The sequence below is a fragment of the Rhinatrema bivittatum genome, chromosome 8 (genome assembly GCF_901001135.1).
Source record: "Rhinatrema bivittatum chromosome 8, aRhiBiv1.1, whole genome shotgun sequence".
In the NCBI taxonomy this organism is placed as follows: Eukaryota; Metazoa; Chordata; class Amphibia; order Gymnophiona; family Rhinatrematidae; genus Rhinatrema; species Rhinatrema bivittatum.
This window is the reverse complement of record NC_042622.1, coordinates 148,460,489-148,477,991: the sequence shown is the minus strand read 5'-3', so window position 1 is coordinate 148,477,991 and position 17,503 is coordinate 148,460,489. Positions and strand designations below refer to the sequence as shown.

The window sequence follows — 17,503 nt, the reverse complement described above, 5'->3', positions numbered from 1 at the left end:
AAGGCAATTCTTTATGATTTCGCATAGCGCAAACAAGATTTTGAATGTTGCTTTGAAATATAGAATTGAGGACTCTGATTGTGTTGTGTTCGCTAGCTCTGAAGAGAGCCAGAACAGAGTTGGTAGCTGAGAATGACGCTGCTTCAGATGGCGAATCAGAGGTTGAGGCTGAAGGCAGTGAACTTGGATCAGGGAACGAGTCTGGGGCAGGTTCTGAAGCAGAAAGTGTCATGGAGGCTGGGAAATACTGTGAGTGCTGCTGTGTCATTGCCAGAAGCAGTGGGAGAGGGGCTGGTAGCACAGGCTGTTAGCAAAAAAAAGACCTCTGAAGCCAGAATTGTCTCAAGGAAACTGCAAAAAGACCTAACCGAATTCCTGATAAAGAAGAAACTATAGTACCCCCAACCTCCCAGTACTGATGCGGAGAAAATGATTGTGCAATTGGAGAAATCAGATGATCCTGTCGAGGAGGCAAGCAGCTCAGAGAGCAACACCTCTGAAAAAATGGATGGTGAAAAACTTCTGAGCTGCTGCCTCCTGAGACCCAACAAACTGTTACCCCCAGTCTTGCTGTAGCTCTGTCGCTCAGCTCTTCACAGAGACACAGATAGGTCAATTTTAAAAGCCGCGCACGGGCGCGTGCCCATGGACGCAGCAATTTTAAGACATACACGCATATATGTGTGTATACACACGCGTGTTTTAAAATTGGCTATTCACGCGTACACGTGTGCACGACTTCATATTGACGCGCACATGTGTGCGCAAATGCCGCCTTGCTCGCGTAAGTGCGGGGGGTTTTACCAGACGCGCCCACAGACGCACTTACCTTAAAGACTCATGCGCAGAAATCATGCCTCCGCCCTGGCCACGCCCATGCCACGCCCCACCCCTTTCCCCCCTGAAAAACATTTTTTATGCACATGACTGGAGATGCGCACATTATTGCAGGCCTTTTAAAATCCATGCAGTGCGCACCTGTCCAAGGCATGCGCGTATCTGCCGGTTCTGGCGCATGCAAGCCTTTTAAAATCGACCAGAGAGTGAGCTGGATTCTGAGAGTGATGAGGATGTCACTGATTCCCAGAGCCGTGATCTACCTGCCGGGCAGCACACTGAAGGGGCTTATTCATTGGAGAGTAGGGATGTGAATCGTGTCCTCGATCGTCTTAACGATCGATTTCGGCTGGGAGGGGGAGGGAATCGTATTGTTGCCGTTTGGGGGGGGTAAAATATCGTGAAAAATCGTTAAAAATCGTTAAAAATCGAAAAATCGAAAAAACCGGCACATTAAAACCCCCTAAAACCCACCCCCGACCCTTTAAATTAAATCCCCCACCCTCCCGAACCCCCCCCCCAAATAACTTAAATAACCTGCGGGTCCAGCGGCGGTCCGGAACGGCAGCGGTCCGGAACGGGCTCCTGCTCTGAATCTTGTCGTCTTCAGCCGGCGCCATTTTCCAAAATGGCGCCGAAAAATGGCGGCGGCCATAGACGAAAAAGATTGGACGGCAGGAGGTCCTTCCGGACCCCCGCTGGACTTTTGGCAAGTCTCGTGGGGGTCAGGAGGCCCCCCACAAGCTGGCCAAAAGTTCCTGGAGGTCCAGCGGGGGTCAGGGAGCGATTTCCCGCCGCGAATCGTTTTCGTACGGAAAATGGCGCCGGCCATACGCGTATGGCCGGCGCCATTTTCCGTACGGAAAATGGCGCCGGCAGGAGATCGACTGCAGGAGGTCGTTCAGCGAGGCGCCGGAACCCTCGCTGAACGACCTCCTGCAGTCGATCTCCTGCCGGCGCCATTTTCCGTACGAAAACGATTCGCGGCGGGAAATCGCTCCCTGACCCCCGCTGGACCTCCAGGAACTTTTGGCCAGCTTGTGGGGGGCCTCCTGACCCCCACGAGACTTGCCAAAAGTCCAGCGGGGGTCCGGAAGGACCTCCTGCCGTCCAATCTTTTTCGTCTATGGCCGCCGCCATTTTTCGGCGCCATTTTGGAAAATGGCGCCGGCTGAAGACGACAAGATTCAGAGCAGGAGCCCGTTCCGGACCGCTGCCGTTCCGGACCGCCGCTGGACCCGCAGGTTATTTAAGTTATTTGGGGGGGGTTCGGGAGGGTGGGGGATTTAATTTAAAGGGTCGGGGGTGGGTTTTAGGGGGTTTTAGTGTGCCGGCTCACGATTCTAACGATTTATAACGATAAATCGTTAGAATCTGTATTGTATTGTGTTCCATAACGGTTTAAGACGATATTAAAATTATCGGACGATAATTTTAATCGTCCTAAAACGATTCACATCCCTATGGAGAGCATTAAACCTTTTCTCGATGAAACCAAGGGGAAATGTCATAGGGACGTAAAAATGACTTCTCCCAGAACTGAATTTGTTCCCGATTTCTGCTCAGCACATTTTGAGCAAAACATCAATGTCAGAGTTTCATAAGCAAAAGCGATACAGATGTTAAAAAATGATGAGCAAAGCTTGTAAATCTTTAAATAGTAATAATGATGAGAATTAGTAAGCAGATAGCTTTTCTATTTTCTGTCCTGTGTATTGGTTTGGGGGATTTTTTTTGGATGTTTTGTGCACCCCTTCATTTTCATATACAATAAGCAGTAAACTAGCCCGTGCCACCTGGAATGATAATGGATTTAGGAGCATTAACAAATGAGCCACTCAGTGGCATAGCCACGGATAGGCCTGGGTGGGCAGCTGCCCACCCAATTTGGACCCAGGCCCACCCAACTGGAACCAGAAGTGGAGCACTGGACCTGCAAGGCCATCACGGGATCCAGGGGCGGATTGGCCTATCGGGGATCGGGCTTCCCCTGGTGGGCCGGTCTAGCTGATCACGTGGCCTCCTCGCTCCTGCTCACATTGAGGGCGCCGCGTGGCTGTTTCACAGTGACGAGCTCTGCAGCACGAGCAGGATAGGGCCGGTGGAAGCACCACGCGATCACCTAGGGTGCCACAGGTTTAGGGGCGACCCAGCAGCCACTACTGCTTCCATCGGACCTGCTCAGAATTGTGAAAATCATTTGTCCCGATTCCCGACACTGGTGGCACTGCAGGACCTAGGCCACCGATTCTCAACCGGTGTGTCGCATGCTACTCGCAGCCGGCGGGGCCGAAGAAAAGAAGACCAGCGCTGCCAGCCGCCGCCGGAGACCAGGCTGGCGGGGGCCGAAGAAAAGAAGACCGGTATAGAGGAGGATTTGGCAAGGCTGCTATTTATCAGGGATGTTGTATTCTCTATCCATTGAACCTTTACTTTGTAAGTTGAAGAAATATCTTTCTGGAATCTCTTGGCCTTTTCCAGGGTGTGAGTTTTCGAAGGTGTCAGCATATGCTGATGATGTTACAGTGTTTGTTAAAAATGAGGGGGAGGTGAAGATCCTAACAGTGTGTCAAAACACTTTTGAAAACGTGAACTCAGCTCATATCAACTGGGAGAAAAGTGAAACACTTTTATTGGGAGATTGGAAAAATGTACAGCCTCCTGGGCTATCAGGTAGGCTAGAATGGAATACGGTAGGTTTTAAAATGCTCGGAGTCTATCTAGGGAGTGATGACATTATCAAACAGAACTGGGAGGAAATCCTAGACAAAGATAAAGGAAGGTTACAGAGATGGCAGTGGCTTTTATCCAATTTCTCTCTTAGGGGTTGAGCCCTAATAATAAATAATTTAGTCTCATCGATGTTGTGACATAGAATTACTGTTTTAGATCCACCTCCTTTACTTCTGGACAGAATTCAGAGAGTTGTACTGGATTTTGTTTCTGGGATCGTAGCCACTGGTTAAAACATAGTAATCTGTATTTGCCTGTGGCTGATTGACCTTTCAAGCAGAAGAGCAGCTTTCAGGCTTCAACCCCTGCAAAGATTTTTGTTTCTCTGAGGAGCCTCTCTCTTGGAGACAGACAGCGTTCACCTTCTTGCTGAGAGTAGGGTGACAAGCTGTTCTTGACTGATGCCGAAAAGGTTGATGAGGCTGGACTACCTGTGTTGTACCAATCTGTTTTAAATGCATGGAAACTCCTGAAGACAGGAATTTAAGTTTACCAGAATTCTTCGAGGAACCTCTTTTCAATAACCCTTTTCTGAGTATAGAAAGTTTCAGTTCTAGAAGCCTGATATCACTATTCATTTGGCGATAATTTCAGGCGGATGTCAGAGGATTCATCATCCAATGCATTACACATTAAATCTATTCGTTATGTTAAAAATCTCTTGTTGGAAATAAAGTCTGCTCTTCCTAGAGAATGTTTGGAGGAGTTAGAAACATGTTTTTCAGAGCAGCACCTTCCTGACAGATTCCCTGGTTTGCCTTCTCTGATAGTATCACCTAGGACAGAGCAGGCTGCTGATAAACCTGCCCATTTATTAGTATTTAAAGATATGTGTAAGCTCTCTTTTGATGTAGTAGGAAAAAAGAAGCTCTACGTGTTTGCTGTAAAATTCAGACACTGTCCACAGCTCAAGAGTACTCCGGATACCATTTGGAGGGATGAACTAAGGATGGATATGTCTATAAAGCCTGCCTGGACAACCCTGTATAAGCCTCCGATCCCAAAACGCTCTGGTGATCTCCAGTGGTGAGTCCTACATGGGAACATCGCCACCAATGCGTTTGTGAAGCATCTAAACCCTGCGGAGTCAGAGTTTTGTCCTTTCTGCTCGGATAAGGAAACCATTTTTCACATGTTGCCTCTTTTTGATCTTATGAAGAACATTTTTTCCTTGTTTGCTATTGATTTCTCTATTGTTTTCATATTTGGGATTAATTATCAGCGTCAAAAGAGAGATTTTGTGTGCCTTATTTTCTGTTGGGGCAATGCAAACTGTTTATTTTAAATAGCAGAAAAAACAAAATTTGCTGGTTCAGGACTGGAGAATGCTCTGTTGTTTTCTATTTCTTAAGTATTTCAAGAATTAAATTAGAATATAAATACTACAAAATGGTTCATAATACTAAAAAAATGTAAAGCAAGATGAGCTGTCAATATTGTACTTTGTAAAATTATTGATGGTGATTTGATATTGAATCTGTAAATATTTATTTTCTGTTGGAATTGTATATATAGTTTTTAAATTTCATAACTTTGGCTTTTGTACTGAAATAAAAGCATTTTAAAAATCAAAGTCTCTCTCTCTGTTTTACAGTGGGACCTGGTGTGTGACCTGCGATCCATGAGACAGATGGCACAGTCTGTATACATGGTGGGCGTTCTGCTCGGAGGTGCCATCTTCGGAGGTCTATCAGACAAGTAAGCGACTGGAACCCATTCGGTTCATTGACGACCACTAAGAACCCCCTTCCCTCCCTTCCATATAACATTATAGCACCAAGCATCAGGAGAGTAAAGCCACAAATGCGATCGGTGTGAGCGGACTCCCGATGCCCAAACTCCTGCCTTCTTCTAGCATCCCACTGCCTGTCTCGCTATGAGAAATCAAAGGATCCCTGCATCATGTCCTGTGACATGCCCAGTGTTGGAGGGTATGTGCCTCCTCAAATTAGTGGTTTAATTTCCCCTGCTTTGTCATCCCAGCCTCCTTTCTCTGTGGTCCATTGGAGACCAGAAAGGGGGTAAGTGTCTGAGAAGGAACCGGGAATGGTGAGGGGACAAGAGGAAGGCAGATAAGGGTTGGGGAGAGGATGCATATAGAGGGCAGACATGAGTAGGGTTGCCACCTAGCTCCATGTCAAAAGCAACAGGCTATTCCTGTCTTCATTTTACCCTATTGCATGCAGGAACTTGCAGCTCTGATTTTTCTTAGGTAAATGAATGGGACAATCAGAACTACGAGTGCCTGTATGCAATAGCAGGACTGCATTAGCTCATTCCTTATGACTCGGAGCCAGGTGGCAACCTTAGAAATGGGGGACTAGGTAACGGGTGAATGAAGAGGGGCAGTGGTGAGTCTACACAGATGTATTTGGTCTTTGGGGGGGGGGGACGGACAACAGAGGAACCAACCAAAGTGATATTTCAACTCCTCTAGTTATACTTTTCAGCCATTATAATGTCTATAAATCTTTAGTGTTGTCAGTTTTACTATGAATACCTCAGAATATTTCTGTAACACCACCCCCTAAACCCCCCCAACCTTCTGAAAGCCACCCCGATTTGATTCAAAGTGTCCCTCTACAGTGGTACATAAATATAGAGTCCCAGATTGACTCTATACAATCTCTCTCTCTCTCTCTCTCTCTCTCAAAAATATGTTCACTCTTATTACCATTAACTCCGCCCAAACTCCTCCCACTGAAATACTCAATTTTGCATTATGCTATTTATCTAGGGCATTAAGGCCCTAACGCAAATTGATAAATGACCGAGTTAGATTGTGAGTCCTCTGGGGATAGGGAAATACCTACAGTGTCTGAACATAATCTGCTCTGAAGTGCTGAAAAGAGGAATATTAAAAAAAAAAATCAGATTGTTCCGCTTATAGTCTCATTCATTTTTAACCATTTTCTTAATAAATGAAATTCCCAAAGTCTCTTTTTTCCTGTATGTTTGTTTTGGTAAAGTTGTAAAAATCTAATGAGCATGGATTGTCTCTTATATATTTTTATACAGCGCTGTGTACATCTAGTAGCACTTTAGAAATGCTAAGTAGTAGTAGTAGAAGTAGTAATCCTTTTACAGGATCTCTTTTCCATTTCTTCTCGTTCATCCTGTCTTCTTTTCTTCTTTCCCTACATTTCTCTCTGACACTGTTCTTCCTTTTTCATGCTTTCTTTCCATTTCTCTTTTCTCTGTCTCTCTATCTACTCATAGCTAGACTGTACCCCTCCTTCTCTCCTCTCATCCCTCAGTTCTCAATCTCCCTCTTTTCATCTCTCATCTCCCTGCCAAATGTTCATCTCCCAGTCCCACCTCTCCCATTACTTTTAGGCTCCTAATTCCTCTCTAGTCCTCCATTTCCATCCTCTCTGTTCACCACCCCCTCCAGCCCTCTTTTACCTTCCTCTGTCTCTCAGCCCCTCACCAGCCCCAAACCTTTTCCATCACCTCCCTGGCCTCCAGCCCCTTTCTTCTGCCTCTTAGTCCCTACCCAGTTTCCCATTCCCACTTTCACCACCCCTATGTCTACCCTCTCTCACCCTCTTCACAGACCTGTCTCTTTTCTCTGTCTCTAACGGTACCCATTCCATGGCCCCTTGTTCTTTTCCACTGCCTCTCAACTCCTTCACACCATTTCTTCATCCTCCTCACCTTTCTGCACTCACACCCAATCTAATCCAACTCTAATCATATCATCCACCCAGTGACTAATTTCGGTTGTCATGTGACTAATGAATTGTCTTCAGGTGTATTGATGTCTTTGTAATCAGAAGAGGTGGTGGCGACAGATGGTTTTCCAGAGATCTGGTTTATTTTCCTCCAATCCTTGCTCTCTCGCAGCCACTTAGCTTTTGCATGATGATAATACCTCTAGGAGAATCTGAGGCCGGGAGAACTCATCACAACAAGATTTTATTTGTTTCTTTGTACTCGAAGGTTCGGCCGGAAGACGATCTTGGTCTGGTCATACATGCAGATGTCCGTGGCTGGTACCCTGGTGGCTTTCCTGCCAAACTTCACCACCTATGTCATCTTCCGGCTCATCAGTGGCATGACCTTCTCCAGTGTCCTGCTTAACACTCTCTGCCTGAGTGAGTAACCAAGGGATGAGGGACAAGAGATGGGTAGAGTTTTCATTCTCCGGCCCAGGAGGTGAAGCTTTATTTCTCTGTGCCTCAATTCTAATCCTTGGATCTGCTCCTGATAGTAATCCTGTTTTTCTCCACAGTGCTGGAGTGGATGCCTATTCGCGGCCGCACCCTGGCTGGTACATTCATTGGCTATGTCTTCACCTTTGGACAAATGGTACTGTCGGGTGTGGCCTATGCCATCCGGGACTGGAGATGGCTGCAGTTCTCAGTTACAGCCCCCTTCTACGTGTTCTTTCTCTACTCCTGGTATGTAGCTATGGTAACAGTGATGTAGGAGGGCTTTGTATTCCTCCTGTACATATGGGATGTGGGGGTTTTCAATATTCAAAAGATTTATGCGCTTAAAATGGGCTTTTAACTGAATCAATCTAACCATTTTCCCATGCAAACTAGCTAAGTTTGAGTGCACAGAATTCACCGGACATAGAAATTTAACAGATTAAAAAATGGGCCAGAGGCTGGCCTGAATGTAAGAACATAAAAAGTGCCATGTTGGGTCAGACCAAGGTCCATCGAGCCCAGCATCCTGCCTCCCAGGTCACAGGTACCTGGCAGATCCCAAAGAGTAAATCTATTTCCTGTTATTCCCTCCCAGGTATAGGAATGGCTTTCTCTAGTTTATCTGATTAATAATGATATGGACTTTTTCTCCAGGAACTTATCCAAACCTCCTTTAAATCCTACTATGTTATTCCTCTTGACCATGTCCTTTGGTATCAAATTGCATAGCTTCATTGTATGTTGAGTGAAAAAAGTACTTTTTATGATTTTTTAAAAAATATGCTGGTTGTTACTTTCATGGAGTGTCCCCTTGTTTTAGTATTATTTGAAAGGGTAATGGCTGTCCTTTTTTTTAATCTGTTCCCCCCCCCCCCACTCATGATTTATAAACTTCTATCACCCTCAGCCATTTCTTTTATAAACCGAACAGCTCTAACCTATTATAGCCTCTTTTCACAGAGAAGCTGTTCCGTCTCCTTTATCATGCTTGTTGGCTTTCTCCGCGCCTTTTCCAATTCCATATGTCTTTTTTCAGATGCGGTGACTAGAACTGCACACAATGCTCAAGGTGTGATCACACCATGCATCAATACAGTCATATATTTCTGTTTTATTCTCCGTTTCTTTGTGGATCACTCCTAACATTCTATTTACATGTTTGACCAACACCGCACACTGAGCTGAGGATTTCAGGATATTGTCCATAAGGACTCAAAGTCCTTTACTTGGGTGGTGACTCCTAATACACAAGCCAGCATTGCATACTTGTAACTGGGATTATTTTTCCCTATATGCATCAATTTGCACTTTTCCATATTAAATCTCATCTGCCAGTCTCCTAATTCCTCTGCAGTATATCTCAATTGACTTCTGTTTTAACAACTCTGAATAATTATGTGTCACCTACAAATTTGATTACTTCACTTGTCATTCCCATTCCAGGTCATTTATGAATATGTAAAATAGCACAGGTTCCAGTACAGATCCCCATGGTACTCCACTAATGACTTTTCTCCATTTGTAAAACATACATACTATTTTCTGTCTTATAGCCAGTTACCAATTCACCCTAGGATACTGCCTCCTATCCCATGACTTTTTTAATTTCCTGAGGAGACTCTTACGAGGGACTTTGTCAAATGCCTTCTGAAAATCCAAATATACTATATCAACCAGTTTACTTTTATCTACATGTTTATTAATACCTTCAAAAACATATTATAAGGCAAGACTTCCCTGTGCTAAAACCATGTTGACTCTTTCCTATTAAGCCATGTCAACCTATATGGCCAATAACTTTGTTTTTTAAGAATAGCTTCTGAAGGCAGGGGCAAGATGGCCGCCAGGTAGGACGCTAAAGAAGCGAGCTCCGTGGCGTTTTTCAACCTTGTCAAATTTCGAATAGAAAAATGCCCCATACTAAATGTAAGGGGAAAGTCCGGAGGGTCTCAACCAGCTCCCCGTGCTTAGATCCTTACCAGCCGCGGATTGAGGGCTTCTTTGCCGGAGCAATCGGGATGCCAGTTGGGCTGGTCGCTGGAGAGGAGCCTGGTGAACGAGCAGGCTCCCCCTTGACCCCGGATGTGATGCTGAGCCCTGGTGAGCCGATCAAGCCCACACGCCCGACGAGCACAGCCGAATCCACACCCGAGGAGGCCCAAGGCGTTTTACACTTTGCGCCTGTGGAGCCTACACGGGTGAGCCTAGGGGTGGAAGGAGAAGGTATGTTCACCCCTCAAGGAGAGGATTCCCGTGTGCTACCGGAGACGGGTACTGGAGGAGAGCAAGGGACCTGTACCGCGGATAAATCAGCGAGGAACATCAGAAGGGCAGCACTGCAGGAGAGGGGTGAGTCAAATATAGAACCCGCAGCAGTGGAAATTAATATCAAGCAACTGGAGGATGTTACCCTTGGAAAAGTATGGTATGCACTTAAGGCAATAGACACTGCTTTGAAATCAATAGCCCTTTCGATGTCTGAAGTAAAACAGCAAACACAAGAAAATAATACAAGGATTGGGACTATGGATATGAAAATTCAAGATCATGAAGGCAGGCTTAAGAAAATGGAGTCTCTGCAACAGGATTTTGTAAAATCAGAAACTGCAACAGAAAGAAGATTGGAGAAAGTGGAGAAAAGTCTCAGAATGTTAAATTTAAGAGTGATTAACTTTCTAGTAGTGAGACTAATTTCTCCAGTAGACTTGTTTAAAACTTATATGAAGGAAGTCTTAAAGATACCTGAAACTGCATTTCCTGTGTGTACTAGGGCATACTATCTGCCCCAAGGGGCTCCAGAGGCTGCACAAGTTAATTTGCCAGCTATGGACATTTCTGAGATATTGGAATTGTCCATTGAAACAGAGGTTAAAGAAAGGAAAGCATTGTTAATATCTTTTGCGTTCCTATCAGACCGCAATTATGTGTTGAAAACGTTCCTAAGGAATAGAACAGCTTTATTTTATGGTGCAAGATTGTGGATATATCCCAATATAATTAAAATAACTCAGCAACGTAGGAAGGAATTTCTCATTATGAAACAAAGGGTACTAGATATAGGTGCCCGATATGTTCTAAAATTCCCATGTAAATGCTGTATAAATTTCCAAGGGAACAATTATGTCTTCTTTGACCCTAAACAACTGAGGGATTTTTTATTGGGACACCCCCCAGAAACACCTGTCGTGTGATCGGCTAAGTAAATGACGGTTGCTCACCTATCTTTTCTACTTTATTAATGTATACTTAAATTTTGTTCAATTCGTTCAATTTGTTCTTGCCTCAGTAATTCTTATATTTAGGAATGTATCTGGATGGTAATTTACCTTTTTTTTTTTTATTGCTGGACTAGATATGTTATACTTGATTCCAGATTATGTACTGTATTCTCATAAAGAAAGATTCATGATGTTTAGTTGTGAAAATTTGAAAACAGAAAAAAAAAAAAAAAAAGAATAGCTTCTACCATTTTGTCTAGCACCAATATCAGGCTCACTGTCTATAGTTTCCCAGATCACCCCTGAGGCCCTTGTGTTGCAGTGACGGACAAGGATGTGGACCCTTTCACTGAAGAGGAGTTGGTGCTACCTGAAAGGGCAAACCCCCACAGGTCCCCTCCGTCGGGAGGCAAGGACGAGCTGACGCAGGGGCCGGCTGGAGCTTCACCAATACCAGCCCCGTTCCCCATGGGTTGAGCCTTTGGGTGGTCCCCAATACCAGCCCCGTTCCCCATGGGTTGAGCCCATGAGTTGAGCCTTTGGCTGGTCTTAGGTGGGTCCCTGCGAAGGCGGTGGATTCACAGCCGGGAGAGTATTCAGAAGTCAGTCCAGGATCAGAAGCCAGAGAGTTGCCGATAGCCAGTCCGAGGTCAAAGCCAGAAGATCCATCCATCGGGACCAAGGATGGGAGCTGGAGCAGGAACAAGGCTCGGAAGGCAGGAACAGGACTAGGAGTGCAGGAATAGGACTCGGAAAGCAGGAACAGGTCTCAAGACAGCCATGCAGCTCAGAAGACTCCACAAAGGGAAGAAGACTTGTTGCCAAGTTGTCTGTCCTGGGTCGCTGCAGGGAATTTAAAGGAAAGAGGCCCGACATGAACAGGAGGGGCCGGCGGCGTCTCCCTGCCGCAGGCCCTTTAAATTCGCACGGAGGATGCGCGTGCTTAGGGGGTGGGACCGAGATGACTGGCGCCGGCGACATCTCAGGTTGGGAGGAGGACACTGCGGCCCTGGCGGCATGAGAGGAGCATGGGTCCTGCCGAGGTGAGGGAGTAGCGAGGGAGCGATGGGGAATGAAGCCAGTAGGCTTAACTCCTTGTTAAAAATCAGCATTATATTGGTCACCCTCCAGTCTTTTGCTATTGTGGCTGTTTTAAATGATAGGTTGTGGATTACTAGTAATGGGTTTGTCATTTCATATTTTAGTTCTTTCAGGTTTCTGGATGGATGCCATCCAGTCCTGGTGATTTGTTACTCTTTAATTTGTCAGTTTGATCTATTATAACCTTCTATTATTACAGAGATTGTTTTAGTTGCTCATAATCATTACCATCAAAAAATATTCTGGTTTGGGAATGTCCCCAACATTCTCCTCAGTAAAGACCTAGGCAAATAATTTATTTTATTTAGTTTGTGTGTACCTAAATAAAAAGCAAGAAAAAGATCAGTTACTTATGTTGAAAAGGTGTTAAGAGTAGTGTGATTGATTTGAGTAGGTGCCAACATTTGTTAAACAGGAAGAATAGCAGAGGATCACTCTGACTAACTAACTGAAGTGTAAATCAGCAAAGGAGTTTTGTAGTACTAATTTGCATTTGAAGCACAAGATATATTACAGGGAAAGATGGTGAGAGGTTGTATGTGTGTTCCCGGTACAAAGAGCTCCGGGCTGTTGAGGCTAGAGTGGCAGACTTGGAGGAGCTGAGACAGGCAGAGACATTCAGGTATATAGTAGCCAAGTCTCAATTCTAGTCTGGGAGCTCCCAGTAACTTGGAGGAGGTAGGTCACCTGGACAGAGAGCATGTTGTAGTAGGAAGTTATTCTGTAGCAAGGACCTGCATTCCATGTGATGCAATAGCTTCTCACACCAAGGACAAGTCTCCCAGGGTTACTGCCCAACAGGGAAGAGTTAGATCAGTCATCATAATTGCTGATCCAATTATTTTTTTATTTATTAAACCATCCTATATTCTGCAATTTCCATATTGTTCAACACGGATTACAATAAAAACATATTTAATGAAACAGAAATAAAATACATTAAACTATCATAAAACATTTACAATTTAACACACTGGTAATAACAAGTTAATAGGGAACAGTTATTTACCATTTCAAGCAGCACTAGAATTACTCCCTGAAACTAACTGGTAACTGAATAAAAAAAAATTTTAAATATTTTTTTTCAGTCAATACACAATTAAGATGTGGAATTCTTTGCCAGATTACATGGCTGTGGCTAGTAATATAGTTATGTTTAAAAAGGTTTTGGACAAGTTTCTGGAGGACAGACCCATCATTAACCAGGCAGATGAAGGGATCACCAACTTCTGGTAGAAAGCAACAAAGAATGGATCTCCCCATTAGGATCCTCTGCATTCTTCCAATTAATTAAGTATATATAGATTTGTGGAAGTATCGCTTGGTAACTCGCCTGATGTGAAGTTGGCGGACCTCATGCATCACTAACAGGCCAATTCAGTAAAGACCGCGGGAGAGCGGACGAACGCCCGCTCTCCCGGCGCGCGTTCAGGCCACTCGCCTGTGCGCACGATTCTTTATTTAAATGAGGCCCAGCGGTAGAAACGGGCAAAAGGAGGGGCTAGGGACACTAGGTGCGCACTAGGTGCGCCTCCTTTTAGCCCGGAACGGCGGCTGTCAGCGGGTTTAACAGCTGACGATCAATTTTGCCGGTGTCTGTTCTTGAGCCCGCTGACAGCCACGGGCTCGGAAACCGGACGCCGGCAAAATTGAGCGTCCGGTTTTCGACCCGACAGCCGCGACCCATTTAAAAATTTTTTTTTCTTTTTTTACCCTTCGGGACCTCCAACTTAATATCGCCATGATATCAAGTCGGAGGGTGCACAGAAAAGCAGTTTTTACTGCTTTTCTGTGCACTTTCCCGGTGCCGGCAGAAACTAGCGCCTACATTTGGGTAGATGCTAATTTCTTAAAGTAAAATGTGTGGCTTGGCTGCACATTTTACTTTCTGTATCGCGCAGGAATACCTAATAGGGCCATCAACATGCATTTGCATGTTGAGGGCGCTATTAGGTTCTGCGGGTTGGACGCACGTTTTCCGCCCCTTACTGAATAATCCAAGGGCAGGTTAACTGTGCGCTCCGTCGGATGCGCACTGTACTGTATCGGCCCATTAGATAGGATTTTAGACAGTGCTGTACAGGAGCTGGCTGTCGTAGGACATGTGGGCACCTTCTAGTAGTTAGGTATTTATACCTCTAGTAGTTAGGTATTTATACCTCTATATGAGACCCACCTAGTTACTCGAGGTGAGGTATAGGTATTAGTGTAGGGGTTAGGGGACACTTTGACATTCAGAGTGAGACATACGAACAGAACAGTGCACTCTTGTGACAATTTGATGTCCTTCGGAGTGAGGAAACTCATCCAAAGATGAGATTTGTACAATTTTCTCTCAACCTAGCTTGATGGACTCTCTACCACACACAGTACCCCAGAGGCAGGCAGAGCTCCAGAGTCTCAATGCATGGATTAGATGGTGGTGCAGGAAAGAAGGATTCATTTTAGAAAGGAACTGGGCAACCTTTTGGGAAAGGGAGTTTTTTTTTCCAACAGGATGGGTTCCATCTTAACCAGGGTGGAAAAAAGCTGCTGGCACTAACCTTTAAAAAGGAGCTAGAGCAGCTTTTAAAGTAGAACAAGGAGGAAAGCTGATGGTCACTCATCAGCGCATGGTTTGGAGGGAGGTATCTTTGAAAGATACTAATGAAACAGTAGAATTGGAGCATCCCAACAGAGAGTAAAGAACCAGTTGAGCTAAAACATTCCAAATTATCCCCATCAACAGATATTCAGGTTGTTAATACAAACAAAAACAAATTTTGAAATATCTGTATGCCAATGTCCCTTTTCCCGGTTGCACAGCATGCACTACGCATCCGGCGCTGACCAGTTGGGGTACAGGGCCTTACTGGACCACGCGCCGACCACTCCGGCCCACCAGCCAATCCTCAACCGGCACACCGTGCTCCTCCACCACCCAGCAAAGAGGACCGCCTACTTGCGACATCACCAGAGTGACTAGGAGCCATAAGAGCAGGTCACAGGCACCATTCCTGCCTATTCCCGGCTGCACCGCATGCCCTGCGTATCTGGCGCTGACCCGTCAGGGTACAGGGCCCTACCGGACCTCACGCCGACTGCTCCGGCCCACCGACTGATCCTCGACCAGCACACTGCGCTCCTCCACCACCCAGCAAAGAGGACCGCCTACCTGCAACTTCACCGGAGCAACTAGGAACCATAAGAGCAGGTCGCAGGCGCCGTGTGTCTGGCGTCGCGCGTCGAAGGAGCGCAACAAAGGGGCCTGCCCCTTGGTTCGCCCCTTAGTGCCGCCACCTGTGTGCTGCCCCATCCGACCATCCGACCATCATTTCATCGACCACGCCAGAATTCCAGCACAAAACATCCCAACTACTCTAGCATCCTCTCTTCAATCACGGTGAACCTAGAAGATGTGGTAGGCCTGATTGACAAACTGAAGAGTAGTAAATCACCTGGACCGGATGGTATACACCCCAGAGTTCTGAAGGAACTAAAAAATGAAATTTCAGACCTATTAGTAAAAATTTGTAACTTATCATTAAAATCATCCATTGTACCTGAAGACTGGAGGATAGCAAATGTAACCCCAATATTTAAAAAGGGCTCCAGGGGCGATCCGGGAAACTACAGACCGGTTAGCCTGACTTCAGTGCCAGGAAAAATAGTGGAAAGTGTTCTAAACATCAAAATCACAGAACATATAGAAAGACATGGTTTAATGGAACAAAGTCAGCATGGCTTTACCCAGGGCAAGTCTTGCCTCACAAATCTGCTTCACTTTTTTGAAGGAGTTAATAAACATGTGGATAAAGGTGAACCGGTAGATATAGTATACTTGGATTTTCAGAAGGCGTTTGACAAAGTTCCTCATGAGAGGCTTCTAGGAAAAGTAAAAAGTCATGGGATAGGTGGCGATGTCCTTTCGTGGATTGCAAACTGGCTAAAAGACAGGAAACAGAGAGTAGGATTAAATGGGCAATTTTCTCAGTGGAAGGGAGTGGACAGTGGAGTGCCTCAGGGATCTGTATTGGGACCCTTACTGTTCAATATATTTATAAATGATCTGGAAAGAAATACGACGAGTGAGATAATCAAATTTGCAGATGACACAAAATTGTGCAGAGTAGTTAAATCACAAGCAGATTGTGATAAATTGCAGGAAGACCTTGTGAGACTGGAAAATTGGGCATCCAAATGGCAGATGAAATTTAATGTGGATAAGTGCAAGGTGATGCATATAGGGAAAAAATAACCCATGCTATAATTACACGATGTTGGGCTCCATATTAGGTGCTACAACCCAAGAAAGAGATCTAGGTGTCATAGTGGATAACACATTGAAATCGTCGGTTCAGTGTGCTGCGGCAGTCAAAAAAGCAAACAGAATGTTGGGAATTATTAGAAAAGGAATGATGAATAAAACGGAAAATGTCATAATGCCTCTGTATCGCTCCATGGTGAGACCGCACCTTGAATACTGTGTACAATTCTGGTCGCCGCATCTCAAAAAAGATATAATTGCGATGGAGAAGGTACAGAGAAGGGCTACCAAAATGATAAGGGGAATGGAACAACTCCCCTATGAGGAAAGACTAAAGAGGTTAGGACTTTTCAGCTTGGAGAAGAGACGACTGAGGGGGGATATGATAGAGGTGTTTAAAATCATGAGAGGTCTAGAACGGGTAGATGTGAATCGGTTATTTACTCTTTCGGATAGTAGAAGGACTAGGAGACACTCCATGAAGTTAGCATGGGGCACATTTAAAACTAATCGGAGAAAGTTCTTTTTTACTCAACGCACAATTAAACTCTGGAATTTGTTGCCAGAGAATGTGGTTCGTGCAGTTAGTATAGCTGTGTTAAAAAAGGATTGGATAAGTTCTTGGAGGAGAAGTCCATTACCTGCTATTAAGTTCACTTAGAGAATAGCCACTGCCATTAGCAATGGTTCCATGGAATAGACTTAGTTTTTGGGTACTTGCCAGGTTCTTATGGCCTGGATTGGCCACTGTTGGAAACAGGATGCTGGGCTTGATGGACCCTTGGTCTGACCCAGTATGGCATTTTCTTATGTTCTTATGTTCTTACAGCACTCCTGACCAGCTGTACCATCACCTCCCCGACACTAAATGCTCTAAACTCTTCCTTTGGCAACACATTCTAACGCCCACATGACCAGTGCCAACACGCCGAGGTCCTGAACCTTAATTGACCACTCTCCTTCCTTCCTGGAACAGCAACTGCCCATCACTTGGTGCCCTCTGCCTCCTGACCTTTAGGAAACCAGCTTGGGACAATCCTCCGCACAGCATTCTGCTCCAAGCCTTGGCATATACTCATCAAATCCTCGAACCGATGAGACCCATCGCTCTACCCCCAGGCAGTCTCCACTAGCCGACACCCGATTGGCCTTGAAGTATACCCTCTCCCCAACTTTACTACCTATGAGCGAGAAAGCCCTTTATAGCCAGA

General features: G+C 45.2%; 1 protein-coding gene across 2 annotated transcripts in view; it reads left to right on the top strand.

Annotated features, from left to right (window-relative positions):
- LOC115096578 (solute carrier family 22 member 20-like) overlaps nucleotides 1-17,503 on the top strand; it is a 70,137-nt gene that overhangs the window by 29,538 nt on the left and 23,096 nt on the right. For both annotated transcript variants that reach the window (XM_029611372.1, XM_029611371.1), the window contains 3 exons: nucleotides 5,165-5,268; nucleotides 7,513-7,667; nucleotides 7,805-7,973. In XM_029611372.1, coding sequence (XP_029467232.1) covers nucleotides 5,165-5,268; nucleotides 7,513-7,667; nucleotides 7,805-7,973 — 428 coding nt within the window. The remainder of the gene's footprint in view (nucleotides 1-5,164; nucleotides 5,269-7,512; nucleotides 7,668-7,804; nucleotides 7,974-17,503) is intronic.